Raw genomic sequence first — 20,916 nt, 5'->3', positions numbered from 1 at the left:
ACAAAGGACAGTCTCGGGATCGATTGTCCGTTCTGTTCGATCCGTCCTACTCTACGGCACTAACGTTCTTGTCGAATTTAAAACGGAAGTAAAGATTTCTATCGCGTAGCTACGGTTCGTTTTTGTGAATTTGTTATTTGTAAATAGGCTTGTTAAGTTTGCGAATGATTTGTAAATATATATACCACAATGAACTATTAGATAATTATAATAAACGATACTTTTTACACGAAATTTGTTTCTTTTCTTCAGTAAAAAAAAGAATATATATAGACGAAGACACTGAATATTTGGTGTCAAATGCGTGTGCGTTTGCGTATATTTTTCCACTGCAATTAGTAGCGACGATACAGAACCTTCAAGTAAAGCGAAAACAGGAGATTAACATTTAAGAATAGTTAATAGATTAATCGCATCATCGTACGAATCGTGCTATCGCGTTAATCGCAATTCTAAAAAAAACATAAAAAAGAAGGTCGGAAATGCCTTTCTGCAAAATATAGTTATCGAACAAGCCAGATGGTCAGAACTGGCCGTGTATAAATAAAAGGGCCCTACTCGTTCGTCCGAGCCACGGTTCGTTTCGGTAGGGCAGGTACGATTCGCGCAAAAGCGATTACGGCGATAGACTCAAGGCAAAATCGTTGCGTGTAGCGTAATTTGTCTTTTTTTTTTCTTTCTTTTTTCATTTTTTATAGGAAACTGTCTTATTCGCGGAGTGATTCCCGGTACGATACCGAGCCGGACAACCGAGCAGTATATACATCGCGGTTTTTCTACTCTTCGAAGAAAACGATACGATCATCGTATTCTTTCTTGATTCGTTGCTCCTTCCAACGGGGGCCCTTTACGAAAGTAACGAGAATCTTAGGAAACGGAAAAAGAAAAATTGATCGATAAAGTCAGCAACATTTGAAACAAGCGTACGGTCGCGGGATACGCATACACCAGCGACTGGTTTCTTTTTTTTTTCTCTCTTTTTTTCTTTTCTTTTCACGAACATGAAACGTTACTCGTGTTAACGACCGGTAAAAACCTAGTCCTAATAGATAACGTAAAATTACAATTACATTATTTGATAAATCGTTATCGCTATCTGTCCGTAAAGAAACACTCTTACGAAACCGGCTAATCAGCTCGTACATAACGCCGCAACGACGCCTTTACGTACGACCCTGACACGCATCGTTCTTGGATAAATTTTCTCTTAGGAGCGCGCATCACGCGAGCTATCTATGCGTATATTTTTACAAAATATCTCGATAACGTTAAGCTCTTTCATTCGATTCGGGCATCCTCGAGGAGAACCTCGCTTCCAAGGGTCCTAATCAAAAGAAGAAAAAAAAAAAGAAATGAAGTTCTCCTTGAAGCAAAAAAGCTTTACTAACGAATGTCATCTCTGTCTCTCTCTCTCTCTCTCTCTTTCCCTCTCTCTCGAGGCGCCCTCGCGTTCGAATCGTTAATATATTATTAGAATATCCTAAGCGTAGCGTCGACGAGGATGCCCCGTGAACAAAACAGGCGGCGATCTCGGTCACGGTGACACGATCACGGCTTCGAGAACAATTTTGGCCTTTCAACGACTATGCCCGTGGCGCGACTATAATCGGAATGGTGCACGTTGATCGATCGGCGTTGGTTTTCCTCTCCTTTGGCTGGCTGGTGTTGACACTGACGTGTCCGAGGCGCCGGAAGGTTTCCTGGAGAGTTTCAATGACGGCGGCAGTGGGGTACTTGATCCGCTGGACGGTGTCCTTGTTCTACAGAAAATTACAATAATCGTTACAATATATTTTACATAGTATTTTAATCGAACGTGATCGTACACGTAGCCTGATCGGGCCCGGATACGTATCAGGCTACATTCCGGCTCTGTTTCACCGGAATTTGATCGGTATGATACACGCGAGGCGATGAACAACAACCAACAACGAGAACAATGACATCAAGCGAGAAAACCAAAGTATAAACCGAGTGACAGAGGGTAACGATGATTACCTAGCTTGCTTAACGGCCGACGAGGTGTTAGTTGCTGAATTTGTACACATCGAGCTGCTCCTATAAGTGTTGGAAAACAGACACGATACTTAATTATTAGTACGTCACAAGCGGTGCACGATAAACGGCCGTTAACGGAGCGAAAAGCCAGGCTATGCAAATTAAAATACCATGCTAATGCGAAACAGTTGCAGGACGAATGGGTGCTCGATAAAATTCAAACGTTCGTGATTAACCCATTTGCTACCACGATCCCCAAATGGGGATTTGAATATGTATATATTTTTTTCATAAAAATATAAACATTTGGCATAAAATTTTGCCATTTAAATAAAAATTTGGCAGTTAATGGGTTAATGAAATGGTACCAATTTGTTTTTCCAATTTTCAATTAGCTACTTTCACTCTTGAGACTGAAAAATGCACCCCAACATAAAATAATTAAATGTGAAAATAATATAAAAACTCAATCAACTGCATTGAATTCTTCGTACTAGTATGACAGAAAACTGAAAAGATATTAAAAATAAAAAAGATACTTGTACAGCATGCATTTCACACAAAGTGCAGAAAGAAAAGAAAAGAGAAGCGAGCGAGTGTTAACAGCGGGAAAGTAGTTCGGCCATACCCGGTAGAATCGGTAGAAACCGTCGAGTGGTTGCTTTGCGTAGAATGAGTTGAAATATTGCTGGTCGTCGATTGCGGGGATTTAATATCAGTACCCACGTACACGGGGATCCTCGAGCGGCTAAATCATCATCATCATCGAATCATCAGTTGAACGTGTTAACATACCTAAGATACCTATCTGCGCAGACGCGCGTCTCGTCGAGATTTCATTCTTGCAAATTGTTACTAAAATCGCGGACTAAAGGAGAAGCATCGATAGAACGAAAACCAACAGCCAACATAAAGAATGAAAAACAGAAGAGAATAAATGACGTATGAATCACCTCCACCATTGCAACGAGCATTAAATGTACATAAATTTGAAAGAGAATTCATTGAATGCACCCAGAGAAGCATTTTTCTTTTGGTAATAAAACCCACCTTAAGAATTTATCTGACAGAATATTAAAAGCTAAAGCCAATTTCTTTCCACGGCCAATTCTCTATAATCGTTAATTCAGTTTACCTGATCGGTGTTCCGACACCAGTCAGGGTTGGAATGCTCGAAGCTCTATGGATTGTGCCAAACCTAAAAAAATGTTATTAACGAAACTTATGTTAATCGTCGTTAACCGACACGTTTAGAACTGACTTTGTTAATGTGCGTGGTACGAGGCGTTCTAAGTTCTAAAATCGTGTGTCAAAGACAATACAACCGCGTGTTGTCTGTTTATCGAAAAAGTAACGGGAGAAATCGGGGAACAAAAGAAAAAAAAAAAGAGAAAATAAACACGATCGGGGTACAAAATGCCGGGAACAACGAATGAACATTTCGTCGATCAAAAAATCATTCCAACATTTACGGAACGGGGATGCGAATACGAAGATACATCTCTATCACGAATGTACAGTGCCGAGCACGCTATCCTTTCGTAGAAGATCCAAGTGGCGATATAACGATCGAAGATAAAATGCTTCTTCCTCAGGAAAAGCATACTCGGTACTGTACACACGATGCGAGAAAATCAATTGATCTACGTTCGACAAGATGCGAGTTAGTTGTTCTTGCGCAATTTCCAGGTTTCCTTTTTCGGACGAACACACGCGGAAGGGTTTCACAGGTACGAACCTAGCTGGAACCCCACTGGCGGGGCTAACCAGACCGGTGGGAGTTCGGGGTCGCGAACTAGAGCCGTTCACCGGTGTTCCGAGTCGTTTTCCTGAAACACTGTTATGTCGGCTGGAAGTCGGTGTGTTTCCTGTTGTGCTGACGGCTGTTCTACGAGGAATGCGGCTTAGGTTGCTCGAATCGTCTGAAATGAACGATTAAATTGATCATTGTTGTTTGATAGATGAAAAGAGAATTTTTTTTTAATCTTTGAAGGTTCTTACCGGTACTATCGAGCGACTGTGTGGAACCATAACGACTTGGAGGTTTGCTACCTTGCCTGGAGGCTGGTCTACTTCCTGGTCTACTTGTTGGTCTGGACGCTGGTCTCGATGCTGGTCTACTAGATGGCCGACTACCACCTGCAATAAAATTTATATTAGAAAATTGTCTGTTAACTTAAAAATTAAGGATGCCTTTTTTACGTACCTGGAGTTATTGTGCTTCTGTAAGGCGTACTGGTCTTCCTGGCGGAGCCAATTTTGAAGGAACTCTCGTTATCGCTTAGGCTGTCCGGCGTTCCGGCGCTCAAGGAAGAACGGGATGCTCGTGTTTGTCCCATGGGAACGCTTCGAGCACTGCGTTCTCTCACCTACGCGATTGAAATCCCAGATCAGGTGAACGAAACGAATGGAGGAATGAAAAGAAAAAGTGCAATCTACCGAAGGAGAGAATGCACAGCATAGATAAATAAGCAAACAAACGGATAAACAAACAGCTGAGATAGTTCTTCTTTTGCGTCGATGCTGTTTAAGCGATGCTCGATGAATATTGCTAAGTAGAAGGAAATTTGATTTTTTTAATTTCAATTTATTTATTTTAAATAGACTTCCTTCTACCACGCAATTTTCTCATCGGTACAAAGAAAAAACTTTATAATATCGCGGTGTTGCTCGGTCGTTCGTTTACAACCTTTCATGGCCACCGTACTACAGCTAGAAACCGATCGATCGATCGAAGGAAGTGAAGAAAAATAAGAAAAAAAGAAAATGAAGAAAACCAGAGAAATAGAGATCGTCGTGGTGATAACTCGACAGAGAGATTCACGTGTAAATAAAAGATCCATGCAAACTTACCAGAGGAAGTTGGGAGAGATAGAGTAGCTTATGGTGATTCGAAGTGTCTCCGATCAACGCCACTATGCACGCACCAATACAGCAATACAGGTGAGATCTCGTTATGCATAATATCGGTACAGAAGTACACCGTATCCGCGGAAACGCGAGTCCCGATTTCATCTCGCGAGAGATTCTCTAAATAGTTCGTAAAACGTTCGACACCCTCGAGGAATAAATATCAAGGATTCTAATTCGAATAAAAAATTTATATAAAATCGAGGGTGCCGATCGAGTCCGAAACTAGCTGGAAGAGATATCCCGGGTCATACTACTTGGGAGGGGATTTCGTTCAGAGGCATCCAGTTTAAAAATCAGGCTAACAAATTTATCGAAATGAAATCAATATACCCCGAGAACGCGTTCAATATGGAAACGAAAAAACGCTAGGCATGCGGTTTGCTGTTCAAGTATCGCGAAACTAAATCACGAAGATATCTGGACGTTGATTTGCCAAGCTATGAACTACCAGGTTCTACCGCATGCATAATGCTTCTCGTCCAAACTATGCCACGTCGAGAGGATGAATCGCGGTCCTAAGGTGAATATCCGCTCGTTACTGATATCCTCTCGTATCATCGTTGCATATCGTTGCATCGCGTATAAACGCGATTCGCCGATCCTGATATGTAACGATGATAAGACGCGTTTTTATCAGCAACCACTCGAGTGGCGCGTATCTTCGTGAGAATCGAACGTAGACGGTGCTGAGCAACGGAAATTAAAATGATATCAAACGAAATCGGATGATCGCGAGATCGGCATGTCGGGCGTTGAGATGAGCAACGATCATGTTCACCATCGGTGGTCATACAACACCGTGTGGTATCCGGAGGAGACGAATCACTCAACGATAACAGCAACAAAACGGAAGATTAAAAAAAAATAGAAAAACTGAATAGAAAACCAATAATAGATGAATATATCAAATATTTCTGGTTACACCATTGTGTCACACACCAACGACAGCAGAAATTAGACAGTAGAGTTCTTATTTACCCAATGATAAGAGGGGGCGTGCATGTGGAGGGGATACGAGCACGGGAGATCCTCCTTTTGCCTCAAACTCTCAAAAATCGGCGTCAGCTGGCTCATAAACTCCTCCGCTACACCATAAACGAAAAGTTTAGGAATATACCGATTGTGTCGTGGTGAACACCAGTTTATCTCGTTTGTCCGTAGATCGAGCGAACGCTAAAGTTTCCGAGAAATCGTTGAAAAAATAATTTCACTATTTTAAAAATTCATTGATTAACATCGAATTCAATGGAAACGTTCCCGTTCGCTTGGTTACATGGACAGAGATCGATTAGGTGCCGTGGAGACGTCGCTCGACGTCTAAATTCACAGAGACAGAATTTGAATAAAAAAAGAAGAAAAAACAGGAGAAAAAATAAAAAAATAAAAATAGAAGTAGTCTCGTGAAATCGCATCTCCTGAGGTGAGGTATTCTATTCCCTCGGCGAAGAAGCGCCAAGGATTCACGACACGTTGATCACGATTCGAAGACGCATCAGCGTGGCTAGGATCCAGGACTTTAAGGACATCGAAGGCTGAAAACTCAATGGGAATCGAATGAAAGAGGAACCGGGAAGATTTTGAAGCGACTACCTCGAGAGGGTGCGTGGGGTAGAATAGGTAGCTCTAGGTGCGGCAAACGCTACACCGTTTCTAAAGCCATCATGCTCGCATGCGGAGGATTAAATAAATCTAGATACCAGTTTCTTTTTTTTTTTTTCGTACAACTGGCTGGTACTTACCGATGAAGAGAGAAGACACGGCAACGATTTCGACCCGGCTAGGTAAAGATCGTAGAAAGAAAAAGGGACAGGGGTACCGAGATGAGTCGATAGGCGAGGAAAAGATCTATAATGCGTGCGACATTAGATCGAAACCAAGGAAACCTCCCACAATTATTCTCATGGAGCATCGATCGAGTTTCGGCCGGCTGAACGGATCAACGAACGATCCAGAGTTTGCGATGAGGTTTACGATTATAAGAGTTACTCTGAAAAGTTTGAGAAACTGCGCCCAAAGGCACCGAGATTCGAGAATTCTCAAAACTTTCAAAGTAAATCCATGGACCAATCCTCGTTCGTACAGGTAAGCGGAAATCGCGAAACCAGGTACCGACGGAAGAATCCATAATTAAATTAAGAAACCACCTGGTAGCAACTTCTGCTTCACCGCACGAACGAGGCGTTAACGTTCCCTCGATGGATCGTGATCGCAGCTCCAAGATTCGCGAAATCGCAAGTCTATTTTTTCGGAACTCGACGGACCTCGAGCCACGATCCATCGACGGAATCAGAGAATCTGACACACACGTTACCTTAGTGATGGGCCCGGCATTCGCCGACGACATATTGGTACGTTGTAGGGTCGACGTTGGACTCGGCTTCGATCTGAACGCTGTCATTGTCTGGCTGACACCGTCCGCCAATATGAATTGTTCTCTCAGCTCGATATTCGTTCTTCCCTTGGCTACAGAGTGTGTTGCGTGCACGCAAGTTAGAAGGAAGCCGTTACAGGACATGTATGCCAGGTGTATCAAAGTAAGGGGGCGGGGGCCAAGTTACAAATGAGTACATTGTTTTTTTTTATACAGGAAAGAAAAAGAAAGATAGAGCGCAGAAAGTAGAAACGGGCAGATAATAGATAAAGATAGATAAGTATAGATTGGAAAGTTAAAAATATAGTAGGTGAAGCAAACGAGGGTACGTAATTAGGAGCATTTACAGTGGCGTTATCGAATCATGCGCGTTATCAACAGCGGAGTATATAAGGGGCAATTGAATTCATTTTTGTATATGCAGAGAAGAGATAGGAATAGAAAAAGATAATAGAGAAATATAGAGTAGAGGTAGCAGCGATTGGCGAAGATTAATAGTAATTAGCGATAGTAGCGATAGTAATTGGAGTGATGATAGCGGCGCACGCGGTATGTTCGTGTGTGTGTACAGTGGGGGGAAAAAAAGAAAAAAAATACAGTGTATTACAGAACGTATGTCCGATAATAATCGAAGGATTCGAATAAAATATATAAATATCCTGTTTTATGATAAAGGTGATTGTGATTAAGTATCTATTATCAATTTCTCATTAACCCTTTCGTTAACGTATTATAACTTGACTCTAGTTCACCATAAAATTCTAGCAATGATTATAAATTCTTTTAACAAAAGGGTTAATAAGGTTTAATACCTTAAACAGAATTCAAATGAGACGAGAATGACATGCAAACAGCATTGAAGTCGAAAATCAATTTTATAATTGAAAAATTTAATCAATCTAATAAACGATGGTAAATTGGAAGCACAAAAGCATTTGATTTTCAACAGCAACACTATCGAAGGGGACAAGTAACATGAATGGTAAAATGATGATAATACATGATAAGGTTCGTTGTTAGAATGACTCGAAACCATAACACCATCTTGCATGCCACACACACAAAAGGATTTTTACGCAACAGGAATCGAATTCGTTTCGGGGAAGCAAACGTAGTTAATGTATGTACACGTACAAATACGTATCAATCATGCAGGATATACGAAACGTCGAGTTCATGGCCCGTACGATTTTTAAAGTAACACCTTCTTTTCTAAAAATGTTTCTTTTTCTTTCATTGTATTAGTATTAAATAAATAAGAACAATATAGTGAAACGTACGGGCCACGAGTATGCAATTATTCCCATATAAAAAGATTCTCACCGAGCGGACACCAACCCTCATGTTGTTCCGGTTTGTTAGGGTCCGGTATCGGCATTAGAAAAACTTGACGGGTTAATTACGATATGAGGAGTTTAGTTGGTCCGTTTTTTTAAAAATAAATTTCGATAAAATAGACGAAGACATGCAATAAACTCGAGGCTTATTAAAATGTACACGTGATATGTCGAAGAGGTACGTCGACAAACTTGTGCATTATCAAAAAATGAGATGTTTCGATGAAACAAGATGGAACATACACTACCATCAAAAAGTTTGGAAACAAAGAAATTTAAATAAATAATTCAATACTTCACCTATATAGTAATATAGAAGAGAACAGCAAAAGAATACAATGTATATAGAATCACTTATCTCGACTTTTTAATTATTTTTTAAAACAATTCAAATGTTTCCAAATTTCTGGGCAGTAGTGTACGTATTGCGGTTTCCTAGAAGAGAAATTATTATTCATTCGATCGTCTAGTAATTATAAAATTTCTTCTCAAATATTCTCTTCTAGAAAACCGACAATAAATATTTTTGAAATGGAACAGAGGATCGACAAGAGGATGATTCGATGGATGTTAATAGAGTAACTAATGACAAGCGACAAAGGATCTCCTAAAGTTCCAAAAAATACTCTATGTTCGCTAATGATAATCGATCGAATTCCATTCCACGAATTCTATTCGTTGCAAACATAATCGAACAGAAATGCTAACTTGCTAAAAAGTTGTAATTAAAAACGAGAACGTAAGGTGAACGATTCGTGGAACAAAGATTCGTTCGTGGTTAGTGATCAAGCGTCAAATGAAACGTAATTAATAGTAACGCAGGTGAATTTTACGGAGCGCACGCTTTTCTTTCGTTTAAATGTTAAATAAAAAAAAAAGAAAAAAAAAAGAAAAAACTCATCACAGAGTCAGTTAATGATTAGTCACTTGTTTGGTACCTCAGGAGCTGAGATCGTACACGTACGAATGACACCAACAAAAATGATAGTACGATAGTTGTACGAACATTCGACGAGGATTACGTTAGTAAATAGTAATTTTTAATATGAATGAATTTTAGTACGGGATATTCACGGGATGATGAGTGAATTCGTTTGTGAACAACCGCAACAATTATTCCCTGAGGCAGCGGAAAGCAATCGTGTCCGATTAATAATCAACAAACACAAACTTCAAACTAAAACTCAAAGTAAAAAGCATACGATGTGTTAGTGAAATGTAATTGAAAAACAAAATTCAAATTCAATCTCACACGCGTGTCTTAGTCGGTAAAAGAACATAAACGCGTTTAGCTGCCTCTTTGGATGAGGAGAAGGGATCTAGGGAGAAGTGAAATTTCATTTCTCAATCGAGAATCGGTGTAATAATTGTTTCGAGGAGACGGAACGGTCGAGGGATGTTTGAAATTTTCTTTTTTTATAAGATTTCTAATCCTGAATTCATCGATTCCGACGGTATAGTTCGACGGTAACGGAGTTGAAAGAAATAAATAGTAAAGATAGATTGAAGATAAATACTCACCGCGGCAAGGATCATTCTTTAATAGAAATTCGTCTAAGGCTACCCATCCACCACCCACGCGAACCATCACGGTGGATCGTAGAATTCGAACCAATCGCAGCTTCTGACTGTCTCCGAACTGCGAAGCAGACAATTATCTCAATTAAATAAATGCAATAGAATTTCCTCATTAACACTTTTTGGTAAGGAAATCTCGGCTACCCTGTATTTTCCTTCGCCAACTTGGAAGACGCGGAACTTCTGGCGACAAGTACAAAGCATCACCAAGCGTTTCACTTCGTCGTGAATCTTATCCGTGTCGTTATACGTCCTGCGTTCTTCCCAGTCCGGTCTCAAAGCGGCGATGAACTCTTTCCAGTCTATCAATCCTTCTCCGTGACGGTCGAACAAGTCTGCGACTGCTCCCATTTCTAATCTGGACGTCTCGAATTCTAGAAAGATATATTTAATTTAGTTTTCTTATATCTTTCATTCGCATCGCGCCTGGAACTGTAAAAAGTCTTACTGGTATTCATGATTCCTTGAATGAAATCTTCGCGAGGAATAAGGCCATCGTTGTTCTTGTCCATCTTCCTGAATAGATCCGTCAGTCTGGATTTCTTATGATTCATGAATTTCAGGAACTGCGAGGGAACAATGGTGTTCGTTAAATTAAGGTAAGAACGCCAGTGAATCAAGATAAGCAAGAGATGAAGAGAAAGGAAACGCTCACCCTCTTGCGCCAATCTTCCCAGCTGAAGTTTGCAACACGATCCAGTTCCTGAATGTAATTATACTTGTCCTGTAGCCGACGTTGACGTTCCCAAGCCAGCATCCACACGTGTCTCCATCGGTCCCAGAGAAGTTTCACCCTTGGGCTGCGGAATTCTGGTTCAGCGCCTTTGCTATATACGGAAACGAACAGCATCAGTTATCTCTTCTCTTCATCGCATTCAGAAGTTGCAGAAACAAAGCGTGAGAAGCGAAGGAAGCAAATGAACGATGAATTGAAAAAAAAAAAGAAACAACTCACTGAAGAACCTTTATTGAAATCTAATTGCTGAAGAGTTGAGAAGAAGGAGAACCAAAGAGATTGGATCCAATAAGATAAATGAAACTGTGAAGAAACGTGTGAGTAGAAAGTGTTATCGGGGGTTAAAAGCAACGCATCGGCAAGTTAGAAAAATCGAAAAGACTGGTTATGACGAACCTTCCTTTAGGTGGGAACCTTGGGCCGATGTGCGGCAACGTATCGGCTGTTCTCTCACGGCCTGGGCTGCCTCGGCTAAACAGGAACATGCGTCACATCACTCGACACTTCTACAAAGTATCCGCGCGACAAAACTCGCGGTTTTCCTGGCACCGATCGCTTAGTCCCAAATCAGCGATCGATCCTCGGATTTCCTTTTCGAGACGAGCAAAACGCAGAAGAAAAGAGGAGAGAAACAGAGAGAATAGGCCACGCGGAATACCGCTCAAAATTACCGTCAAACGAAAGAATTTTTCAATTTGCGAAATTTTACTGTAATTCACACGCAGGCCTATTCGTTATGCTCGTAACAGTGTCCGCCTTGGATGCGCTTCAAGTGTGTTCCGGATCAAAGATACGCTATCACATACCATGCTACTACTTGAGAAAAAAAAATCAACCGATTCGAATCTCTCGACGACGGATCGTTTTGCTACTTGTCTCGATAACGCACCTTTCTGTCGTTCCAGTTGTCCTCGTTGATCGATCACACAGAAAAAAAAATGTAAAAAAAAAATAGGAGTACAAGTACGACAGAAGAAGAAGAATCAAACGCAACACATGCACGGGCAAGTGTAATTTTCCAAACGTTTAAAAAGCGCACGCAAACGAAAACAAACATTGGATAAGAGAATACGCTGCTTCGAATTAAGATCGAGAAGCAAAATCAAGTATCGTTCAGTGACGAGTTCGTCTACCTCGATGATTATCGACGAGCGCGATCCTTGGCGATCTAGGGAACTCGCTAAAAAATCTTGGGACTAGGAGTGAAAAGATAACCAGATACGAAAGAATGTAAACGTACGTCGGTGCTGGTGACTTAGCCTTCAATATCTTCTTGGTATCTTTCACCGGTTTGATCTGTCTCGCTTTGCAAACACGATCGACTTCGTTTTGCCTTCGACTAGTGTTCTCCATGAACTCTCTGTGGTCTGCTATCAACATCTCTAAAGTAGCTTTGTCGTCTGGTAAGGGTTCAGCTTCGAGAGCGTTCAGAGTGTTCTCCAAACCTTCCAGCCACGATAATAATTCCTCCAGAAGGTTATCGAGGTCCTGAAAGAGGAACGATGTAAGAAAAACGTTTGATTTATAGTTGATTTGATTTTTTTACCTGAAGTCCTCGCATATGGTTCTCCAGTCTTTGGTTCCTCTGGTGTGCCCAAGTGGACACCTCTTCCCATCTCGACTGGATGATGGTGATCCAGTGTTTGATAACCGCAGCACCATCTGGATGAGCTTTACCAAGAATCATATGAGCCAATTCCAATGTTTGATCTTTTTCAGTTTCTTTGATACGCAGTTCACGCAGGAATCTCTCGTGTTCCATCAGTTGGTTCCTGCTCTCTTGTTCATCTTCTGGCAGGTGTCCAGCGAATCTCAGCTTCATCTCAGCATCGCTCAGCCATTCGAGAAGTAGATGAACAGCCTTGTGCAGGCGTTCAGCTTCTCTCAGAGCTTCCTCGAGCCGAGATGTTTTCGCAGAAGATAACCTTGTGACCGTGTCCCACAGGTCGTTCAACTGCGCCAGCTGAGATCCAATGGCAGACGCGTCTTCGGGTGCTTTATTGAGAAGTTCGCGACCAGTTTTGATTACCGATTCCATCTGAGAAGCACGAGATTCCAGATCCTTCTCGAATGTCTTGTGCTGCTCTACCAAATTCATCACAGTGTCCAGGTCACCATGAAGAGGTCCAGTTTCAGCCAGTTGCTTCTGTGACTTACTGAGCCATTCAAGAAGCGCTTGGATCGCGTCCTTGAATTGGCCAGAGAAGAGCAGAGCCTCTTCGAGCTTCCTCTGTCTGTCCACGCATTTACCACAAACGGTAGTCCATTTGTTCTTCAGCTCGTTTAGGAGTTCCTTCAGAGCGAACTCGTCGCTCTTTGGCGCTTTGTCTTTCAATAGCTTACCGTTCTTCATGGTTATATCGTAGGTACCTTGTTTCGCGCTAAGAGCCTTCTGTAATTCACGATGCTTGTTCAATCTAGCCTTGATCTTCTCTGGGTCGTTACCACCGAGGCCACCGTCTATGGCAACCTCGTCCAGGGTCTTCTCGGTCTCGTCGAGCCAATTCATCAAACTGGACCAAGCATCGTGGAACTCTCTTGCTTCTTTGTATCCATGATCTAAAGCTCTCGTTCTTTCTGCAGACTTGGAAACTACCCTCTCCCATCTGTGTTGCACGCTTATGAGCAGGTTCTTTATCAAGATCACATCCTGTTTCTGCGAGAAGTATTTCAGATGCGTGCCCTTCTTGTCCAGATTCAACATGGTCTCGCGATGAACACCGACGTCTTTCTGGAAGGCCTTGTGTTCCTCGATTTGGCTAAGAATGGTCTCCATTACCCTCGACACTGGTTTCAGATTGGTTAGAATCTTTTCAGCATTCGTGAGCCAGTCAACGAACGCCTGGAGCGCATCGTGGAACTCGGTAGCCTCCTTCAACGCGATTTCTAGCTTGATCTTCTTGTCGCTGGCACGAGCTGTGACGTTGTCCCATCGTTGCTTCAGGGTTCTCAAATTGTGGTTCAGTCCACCGGCACTGCTAGAGTCGGCGCGCTTCAAGTACTCTTGACCCTGCTGAAGAACAGTCTCGACTTTCGGTCGATTCTGCTCCAACTCGTTGTAAACCTCCATGAAACGTTCCAATTGTTCCGAGGCGGTTTCTGGTAAACCACCCACCGGTTTCGAGGCCACTATCGTGTTGTCCACGTCGCCTAACCAGGACAGAAGATCCTGAATCTCGGCAGTGAAGGACTGCGCCTCTCTGAGAGCATCTTCGAGCTCTCGTTGACGATCAGCGGCACGTTGCAACAAGTCGCGCCAACGACGATTCAAGGTTCCCAATTTCTCAGCCGTCGTCGATGCTTCAGCAGTTCCTTTTCCATCCTCGATCAACTGTCTTCCGGCATCGTTCAACGTGTCGACGCTGGTCTGATGCGCTTGGATGTCGTTTACCAACACCTTCAGCTTGGCCAGTTCCACTTCGATTACCTGTGGATCACCAGCGACCGCCTTCAAGTTGTCCAGAGTGTCGTCGGTCTTCTCGATCCATACAAGCAGCTCGTCAAGCGCGTGCTGGAATTGTCCTAAACGCAGTAGAGCGTTCTCCAGGAGTCTTTGCCTCTCGACCAGACCCCTGAGCAAACCATCCCATCTCTTGTTCACCGCTCCCAATGGTTCCTTGATGGCTGCTGCTTGCTCCGACGACGTCCTCTCCGTCAATTCTGCAGCTTGCCTGAAATATCATCGAACGATGTTAAAATCGCTTCACGTTGGACGCTTGAACGCGAACTGTACGCGTCGATGTGAGAAAGCGTACACCACGGGGTTGTTTTTTTAAAAAGGGTACCCTATACTCTTACGTTTAGTCAGAATAAATACTGGATCGACGAATCTACGGGGAAAAGGAGAGATACAACAAACCATAGGAAGTATAATCCTAAAGGTAATACGTGTCAACTCGCGTCCATCGTCGAATCCAGGACCAAAGTTATGATCTATGTAAGTAAAACAGGCACGTCACGATCCACAGGCAGGCAGACAGGCAGGCAAATACAACGATGGATCAACGGACCGTTCGAATTTCAATAAATCATCGAAAGTTAAGGATTTTCGATTATTCGATCGTCAACTGGAGGGTATTACGACATTTTGTTACTGATATTATAAGATTAAGAAAGGACCACTCGGGGATCTATTGCGTATACTCGGTGTACGTTGTACGATATAAAGAATTTTAAGCCATGCTCTAACTACAGCAACAACACAGAGAGAGGTTGACTTGCCTTGTCAGACTCCTAATGCGTTCACAGGAACCGGCGCGGAAAAAACAAAAGAAGTTGGGATTAGAATCTCGCTGGTTACCATCATCAGGGGCTTGGTCTTGCGTTATTCAGAGAACAAAAAACGGGAGAAACCGCGCGAGAAAGGAGTACCGGTACAAGTGAAACGCGATTCAACACTCCTGGACTTCGTGTATTAATCAACAAATTCTCAAGTCGGGGGGGGAGAGAGAAAGAAGCGAGTTGTGTTACCTGTTCAGAGCTTCGACCTTGACCATGTGAGGATCTACTTCGGCTTTGAAATTGGCCAACTGTTTGATCTGTTTCTTAACTTCGTCGATGTCGCTTCCAAGCGGTCCCATCCGAGCAAACTTCTCCTCGGCTTCTTGCAAGAACTCCAGAAGATTCTGTAGAGTCTCGTGGAACTCCATAGCCTTCTCCATCGCGTCGATCAGGTTCTCCTCGCGTCTAGCGTACAGCGCGGTTACGTTGTCCCAGGCTTGGTCCAGGTCCTCGATGTGTTTTCTCACCTCCGGTTTGTCCGGTTCGCCGCAGAGACCCATCAACTCGTGTCCCGAGGCACGGACTTGCTCTACGTCCGGTTTCGTCTGGTCGATCTCGTGCCTGATCTCCTGAAGGGCGACCTGTTGCTGTTGGATGGCAGCAGGTTGAGCTGCGGGTGGTGCCTGACCCGCGAGAGCATCTTGCAGCTCTCGCAGGGTCGACATTACTCCGTTCAGCTCGGACCAGAATTTCTCCGCGATCGCCAGAGCATCGTCCAGAGTGTGTCCGCGCTCGTTGGTAGCCTTCTGCACGTCGCTCCATAGTTTGTTCAGTTTTTCCAGTTTCCGTTTGATGTCCTTCACAGCTGGATCGGCTCTGTTACCAGCCTTGCTGATCACGTCATCGGCAGCTCGTTTCACAGCAGCATACGCCTCGGATCTTTGGGCCAATTCGTCGACCAACGCAGTGTTCTCCTCCATCTGGTCCCTCAGGCGACCAGGATGAGCGCTGATAGGTTCTGCGCCGTGCACCTGATCCGCGGTTGAAGAAAGAGCACGCAACATACCCTCCAGTTTGTCCGAGAACTGAGAGGATTCTTGAAGCGCCTGCTCCAGAGTCTGCTGTCTGCTTCGGAGTTCAGCTCTGAGGGCAGCGTATCGGGCTGTGTCCGCTTCAAGGATGTCCTGTATCTTGATCCCTTCCTCTTCGTTGACGAGCTTCAACAGAGCCTCCCCAGTTTTGTTCAATTTCTCGACCAGAGGTCTGTGCTCGTTGATGCTCTGCATGAGAAACTCGTTCTTGTCCTGTTGAGCTGCTATGAGGTCTGGCCTCAGAGCGGGCATAGGAAGCATGGCGACCTGCTGTTCGGCCTCCTCCAACCAGCTGACCAAACCGATGTGCGTATCGCGCAGATGCTCAGCCAGAGGTAACGCTTGTTCCAGTGCTCCGAGTCGGTCAGCGGAAAGACCTGAGACGATCTCCATCGTTTCTCGGAGATCCTCCATCTTCTCTCTTATGGTGGATGTGTCCTCGTGTTGACCATTCTCGCGTATCACCTTCTTCGCCGTCGAGATCACGTCTCTGACGCGACCCTTCTGACTGGATATATCATCGTTCAGAGCTTTGTGCTCCTTTAGTTGCACTCTGATTATCTCTGGCTCGCTGCTGGGTGGTTCCGCCTCTCTCAGCTGATTGTCCACCTCGCGGAACCATTCCAAGAGGTCGTCGATATCACCGATCACTTCTAGCGAACGTTGTTTGCTGAGCTGGATTCTCTCAGCCTTTCGTTGGATCTGTTCCGCGATGGCATCGAATCGTCTGTTGTCTCTGGTGACCAGACCCTCGATAGTCGCGGCACCTTCGCCCGGTGACAATTGAGACAATTGTGGCCCAACGGCATTGATTTTATCCAACACCGGTCTATATTCCGATATTTCCATTTCCAATCGTACAATCTCATCCTCGCGAGGTTCGGCGGATTGCAGAGCCGATTCAGCCGCTTGCATCCAGTCCATCAAGCGATTATGATTGTCGTGGAACTGTTGGACCAATGGTAGAGATTCCTGAGCATGTTTCAGGAGATCAGAACCACGGCTGACTAAATCATTGAATCGTCGTTGAAGCGAGTCGAGCTTGTCCTTTAATTGAAGAGCCTCGTCACTAGAGATGTGTTTCATTAATTCCAAACCAGCATCCGTGGTGCTGTCCACTTCAGTCTGTCTGGTGGATACTTCTTCGGTTAAATCAGCAAGATCTTCCATTTGCTGAAGAAGCTTCTCGGTGTGGACTGCCAGTACTCGATACTTTGACAATCTGATCTCCATGCCTTCCATCCAAGCCTGCAGTTCTTGATAGCTGAGAACCAAGTGGCGCAAACCTTGTCTCGATCGTTGTAACAAACTACCAAGAGCGTCTGATCTTTCAACCAAAGCAGCGTATCTGTCAGCAGCATCTTGCAATTTGTCCGCCAGAGTAGCAGCTTCGTCTTCGCCTACGAGAGCCATCAATTGACTGGCAATCTCTGTAAGCTCGCTGAAGTCAGGTTTTCTTGACAAAATGTCCTCGTGAAGGGTATAGTGTTCCGAAACACGTTGCTGGATCTTCTCTTCATCGGTTGGCACTAACTCCATGTCTCTGACACGTTTCTCTGTCTTGTCTAACCAAATAGCCAATGGTACCAATTTATCTTGGAACTGTTTAGCCACTCCCATTGCTTGTTCGAGCGCCTCCATTCTTTCAGCAGCACTTTCCGTTAGGTTGTCGAATCTTCCTACCAATTCTGTCAGTTGCTTCTCGATCATCTTTCGTTCCTTAGGATCCGCTCCAGCTGCAACCTCTTGACCCATGTTGTACAAAGACGACATCGAATTCTGTCGATCCATCAGCATCTTCTTCAAGAACTTCTGCTCTTGCAGCTGTGCTTTAACTACCTTATAATCCGACGATGGTGGTTTCTGATTGGAAACCATCTCTTCTGTGTCTGTTAACCATTTCTGGAGACCTTCCAGAGCTTCCTGGAATTTTCCAGATTGCAACAATCCTACGTCCAATCTTCTGTCGCGTTCGTTCAATCTGTCCTTCAGATCGTTCCATCTCTCGTTCATCTTATCGACATCTTTTTCGATATTGCTGGTGTTCACGTCACGGCCGGCAGTTTGGATCAAAGCTTGACCAAGGACGTTGCACTCTTCGACGGCACGAGCCAAAGGTTCGATTTTATTAATTTTCAAAAGTCGGAAGTCTTCTTGCTGAACCTTGATGGACTCGACTTCTGATCCGACTGGCTTGAATCTCCTCACATGCTCGTTTGCGGCATCGATCTCATGGATGACGGTTGTGTGGGCTTGGTAGAATTCTTGTAATCTGTCGAGAGTGGTTGATAACTCCTCGTGACGGTCCCTCGAGCGATCGTCAAGTTTTCCGACTTGTCGTTTCAAGCTGGCAACTTGTTCCCTGGTCGCCACAGCATCAGCCGCGAAACCGTAATCGACCAGACGTTCTCCAAGGTTCTCCAGACTAGTCACCTCCTCGTACAATCGGGTAACTTTGGTTATCACTTTCGAGGTTTCTTCTATTTGAATTCTAATGATCTTGATTTCCCTGCCTGCTGCTCTCATCGAATCCAGTTCCTTCTCTAGACTGGTCACTTGTTGACCAATTGCTTTCGCGTGATCGTTGAACTGTGCAACAGCAGTTGCTGCACTCTGTAATTCGTTGCATCTGTCGTCCAACTTCGCTTGTAGATCATTGATTCTATCACTCAGGTTGTCTACTTCGTCTTGCAGATGCGTTGCATCGACTCCTTGTTCACGAGCTTTGTTCACCAGGTCGTTTGCTTGTTGTTTGACGTACTGCAAGGGTTTCTTTAGGTTTGTCGTTTCTTCTCGTAAAATCTGAAACACAAAAATGATTCATAGCGTGCGATGGTGAGAGGAAGAGTAGGGATAAGGGTGTCAATGGACAGGTGATTTTTAAGACTATTTACCTTTATCCTATCGAGAAGTTTCGGGTCTTTAGCCGCTCCTCCAAGAGCGTCGTGCGATGCCAATTTATCCTCGCAACGCTGCAAGCTATGTCTCAGTTCTCGTAGGTTCTCGTTGAAATCCATCAAATGTCGCGCGGTGTCTTCCAGGGATTGTGTTCTCGCTGTTAAATCTACAACATCCGTCAATTTATTAAAACGTGTTACACGATTAAAAGTTCACGAAACCATGACCGATTACGCTTACCATTGTTCAATTTGTCCCATCTGGTCTTCATAGCGCCAAGCTCGTTTTTAACATTTTGTTTGTCGATGTCGCAAGCCCCTAGGAAGGTCTCACCAAGAGTTTTATTGTTCTCGAATTCTCCGGAATGTTTCCAGACCTCGTTTCTGAACGAGGACAATTCTTTCAGCTGCTTCTCAATGTCTTTACGTTTGAAGGAAGCTGGCTTCAAACATTCCAATTTGTCTTCAGCTTGTCGCAGCCACGGCAGGAACGCGTCTTGCGCCTTGTAATACTTCTTGCAGTGTTCCGCGCAAGTCTGTAATTTCGTGTGCCTATCCATCATGTCCTTCTTCAGACGATCCCATTGCGATTGCATTTTGTCCAAGTCCCGTTGCAGAGACCGATTCTCGACCTTCTGAGATCTAGTCAACATGTCTCTTCCTTTGTTCAGCAGCATGATCACCTCGTGCTCTTTACCCATCACGTTTCTATACATAGGCTCGTGGTGATCGAGTTGCTGCTGCAAGATATCTCGATCAGCTGATACCAACAATTTCTCGGACATGTTTCCAAGCTCATCGGCGAGCCAGCCCAAGGTTTTAGTGCAGGAAGCTTCAAATTGTCTTCCATCTCGCAAATTTCCTTCGATCTCGGCTTTCTTGTGGTCCAATTTCTTCTGCAGATTCGTGTACAGTTTTCCAACCGCGGCCAATTTTCCATGGATCTCGGATTTAGAAGCTGGATCGCTCAAGACCTCGCACAACTGTTCACCAGATGCCTCAACATCCGCCAATAAAGGTCTTTGACCTTCCAGCTGTCTTTCAAGGTTCTCGATCTTTCGTAGTTGATCTTCAGGATCTTTCTCGAGAGTCAGCTCGTCGAGATTGTCTGATATCGCTTGCAGAGCGTCGCGCAAACGATTGAGACTCGCGTCGAATTCGCGGCTGGTATCAACCGCGTCTCCCAAACTCTGCGCCCTTTCGTCGAGTCGAGCTAACTGATCAGACCATTTATCCAAGATGGATGATAATTTGGCTTTTGTTCTTTGACCGTCAGTTGAATCAGTGTCAATAACGCTGAGGATGTTCTCTCCGACTTGGACCAAGTGATCCAGCTGAGGTTGTTGAGTACGGAATTCTTCTCTCAACACTTGAACCTGTTGCACCTGGCTGGCAACCATTCTGGGATCGGCTGAAATAGGACCCAATGCACCCAGCATTCTCTCCTTTGATCCCAGCCAGGATGCCAAACCCTCTGATGTATCATAGAAGTCTTTAACGTCGTCCAAGAACTTTATCCTGTCCTTGCAACGTTCGCTGAAGGATTTCCATCTATTTGTCACGTCTTCCATCTCATCGTTCAATCTATCCACACCGGCAGCTCCCTTCTTACGTCTGACTAAATCACGCACTTGGGTTCGAGTAGTGTCGAGCAACGATTGTTTCTCATACATTTCTTCAATAACAGTCTTGATCTGTCTCGCAGTCTTGTCTGCTTCTTCTTTAGTACTTGGCATCGCCTCCTTTGGTATCTGTCGTTGAATCTACACAAACG

The 20,916-nt window shown here is 44.0% G+C and overlaps 1 protein-coding gene across 23 annotated transcripts in view; it reads right to left on the bottom strand.

Annotated features, from left to right (window-relative positions):
- Window positions 1–289: 289 nt before the first annotated feature.
- Window positions 290–20,916, bottom strand: part of LOC114871729 (dystonin) — a 63,108-nt gene continuing 42,481 nt past the window's right edge. For 9 of the 23 annotated variants that reach the window (XM_046284972.1, XM_046284980.1, XM_029177985.2 and 6 more), the window contains 19 exons: window positions 19,384–20,905; window positions 19,140–19,309; window positions 15,404–19,047; window positions 15,155–15,166; window positions 12,480–14,604; window positions 12,174–12,421; window positions 11,330–11,404; window positions 10,853–11,024; window positions 10,646–10,763; window positions 10,342–10,571; window positions 10,141–10,258; window positions 7,223–7,374; window positions 4,205–4,367; window positions 4,000–4,137; window positions 3,737–3,920; window positions 3,134–3,196; window positions 2,627–2,746; window positions 1,999–2,058; window positions 290–1,760 (listed from right to left, as the gene is read on the bottom strand). In XM_046284972.1, the coding sequence (XP_046140928.1) occupies window positions 1,601–1,760; window positions 1,999–2,058; window positions 2,627–2,746; window positions 3,134–3,196; window positions 3,737–3,920; window positions 4,000–4,137; window positions 4,205–4,367; window positions 7,223–7,374; window positions 10,141–10,258; window positions 10,342–10,571; window positions 10,646–10,763; window positions 10,853–11,024; window positions 11,330–11,404; window positions 12,174–12,421; window positions 12,480–14,604; window positions 15,155–15,166; window positions 15,404–19,047; window positions 19,140–19,309; window positions 19,384–20,905 (9,474 nt within the window). In that variant the 3' untranslated portion in view covers window positions 290–1,600. The other 14 variants (XM_046284974.1, XM_029178176.2, XM_046284986.1 and 11 more) reach the window with 11 other exon arrangements.

Source organism: Osmia bicornis, chromosome 3 (assembly GCF_907164935.1).
Source record: "Osmia bicornis bicornis chromosome 3, iOsmBic2.1, whole genome shotgun sequence".
NCBI classification, from domain to species: Eukaryota; Metazoa; Arthropoda; class Insecta; order Hymenoptera; family Megachilidae; genus Osmia; species Osmia bicornis.
This window is presented reverse-complemented; position numbering and strand designations above follow the sequence as displayed.